Raw genomic sequence first — 2,189 nt, 5'->3', positions numbered from 1 at the left:
CCCCGGGGCTGTCGCCCGCAGTCTGTGGCAGGGAGACCCCAGCGCCCGTAGGTGGCGCCCCATGTCCATGCTGGCGCTGGCGCTGCGCTCCGGGCTTAGCTCGGAAAACCCAGCGCGTCTCCCCAGGACATTCGAGCTCGGAGCAGGCGTTTTAATAAATAAGCGCGAGGGCGACCGCGCTCCAGGCGCCCGAGGTTCAGAGGAGCAGCACCGAGACCCGGGCGGAGGCGCCTCCTAATCCCCGCCAAATCCTGACATTTCCCCACCTGGACACGCTGCAACCACAGCCTTTAAAACCATTAAAATCCCAAGCTTTTTCTCTCCAGCTCAGTCGTTTGTTTTTAGGAAAACTGCTTCCCTCCACCTCCCCTCCCCCGCCCTCCCCGCTCCCCCCAATTATGAAAGTGGTCACGCCGTTCAGGATTAAGACTTGGAGGGAATTTGGAAGAGGAAAGAAAGAATCGAAAATCAGAGGTGCGACCGGTGCTTTGGAGGGGGCCTAACGTGTGAGAGAGGCGTCTGGGAGGATCTCGCTCTGGGGGTTCGGCGGAGCCGGACCTGGGCGGCGCAGGGTGCCGCGGGGGTGCGGGAGCGCGTGCGGAGCGGGAGGCGGCAGTGCGCGGAGTCCCCGGGGCCCCGGCCGGTCTGGAGACTGGAGGACAGGCCGGGACCGAGGGGCCGGTGGAGCGGGCCGCGCTGCGGGCGCGCTGGGCGCGAGGGGCCCTCCAAGGTTGCGGGCCCGGGCGCGGTGCAGACCTGGTGCAGGACGCAGAAGGCGCCGGCGCGAACGTACGAGGTTTGGGGCGCGGAGTGGGGCGCGGGCGCGCGGGTCCCCGGCTAGGCGCGGTGAGGCGCACGAAGCTGCGGGTGCGGGGCGTACCCGTAGTGGGCGCGGGAAGGGGCAGGGCGGGGCGGCGCGGTATTGGCCGCGCGCGGGGGAGAAGGGTCGCGCCCGGTTCTCCTCCCGCCAGCTCTGCTCGTCCTCTCTGAGCAGAACTTCGCGGACCGCGGTGCTCGCTCATCATGGATGCTCCAGGTAACCAACCCGACCCCGCGCTCCGCGCCGTAATTGCATTCGTGCGTGTATTTTAATGGGGACCATCGCGAGTCTGCGTCTGGGCGTGTAGACAGAGGACATCGCAATCATTGTGTCTGGGGCTGAGGACGGAGGCTACTCATCGAGAAGGAACTCTATTTCTTAGACTACTGGACGAGTTGTTGGAGGCCGTAGGCAGCGAGGAGCGAGGCTTCCGTGCCTTCGACTCTGCACCGGGTATGGGAATGACCTGCGCGCTTTAGGGGAGCAGAGAGGCCCCGGGGCGAAGTGCAGACCGCGTGTAAGTTCGCGGCAAGGCGCGGGGAGCCCCCAGCCCAGGAAGGGGGAGCCCGGGATCTGGAAACAGAAGCTGCACCATCAGCCCGGCCCCGGGCGCACGTCGCTGGCTCCTTGGGTCCTGCGCCAGGCAGGACTCGGAGGCGCTCTCCAGAGACGCTCGCTGCTGCCTGCCGGGTCGCGGAAGGGGCCGTTTGCTTGTAGGGTTCCCTCCCCTCTTTCTCTTACTCTTATTCACCCTAAGGAGCTTCCCGGGGCTTTGGGCTTTGGGTGGGAAATGGATAGGGTCCTTACTAAGTAGACTGCTTTGGAAACATCTCCAGGATGGAAAGACCGAGTGTGGTTTTCAGAAGACGCCTCTGAAACGAAGGCGACAGCGCATTCGCGGATTTTTTTCTTTACCTGCGACCTGAGCCCCCTGCACCTTTGGCTGAATGAGCCTGGGGTGGGGGTGGCGTTGGCGTTGACGAGTCCCCGAGGGTCACCGACTCTGGCTTAGTGTCCTGCAGAATCGGGGGGCCCTTGCCCGGACCGCACCCCCAGCGCGCGCTGCCGGGGAGCCCTCGGGGATGCCCCGCACGGGGCCCCGGCGTGTTTCTCGGGACCTGTTGTGCCAGTCGGGGGTGGGGGTGGCTGTGCGCGGGACCAAGAGGGTAGCCTCCAGCGAGGGGCCCGGGGCGCCGCTGGCACCTGCTCCCCGCGCCCCCTCCCCGCACAGCGTGCAGCGCCCAGTCTAAGGGTTTGGGTCCTTTGCACCGACAGGTCCGCTGGCACCTTTCTTCTGAGGACGACGACCCTGGCCGTAACCGTCAGAGCAGGGGACGGAGGCCAGAGGAGGCGCGCCCCGGCCCCGCAC

At 66.4% G+C, this 2,189-nt stretch overlaps 1 protein-coding gene across 1 annotated transcript in view; it reads left to right on the top strand.

Moving 5' to 3' along the window:
• The first annotated feature begins 61 nt into the window (after positions 1–61).
• The window catches only part of CBLN2 (cerebellin 2 precursor), a 5,879-nt gene continuing 3,751 nt past the window's right edge, over positions 62–2,189 (top strand). Inside the window, exons 1-2 of the mRNA XM_015590782.1 lie at positions 62–227; positions 1,300–1,512. Of these exons, the coding sequence (XP_015446268.1) occupies positions 62–227; positions 1,300–1,512 (379 nt within the window). The remainder of the gene's footprint in view (positions 228–1,299; positions 1,513–2,189) is intronic.

Source organism: Pteropus alecto, unplaced genomic scaffold (assembly GCF_000325575.1).
Source record: "Pteropus alecto unplaced genomic scaffold, ASM32557v1 scaffold14, whole genome shotgun sequence".
NCBI classification, from domain to species: Eukaryota; Metazoa; Chordata; class Mammalia; order Chiroptera; family Pteropodidae; genus Pteropus; species Pteropus alecto.
Note: the sequence above shows the minus strand (reverse complement) of the source record. Positions and strands in the feature narration are given on the sequence as shown.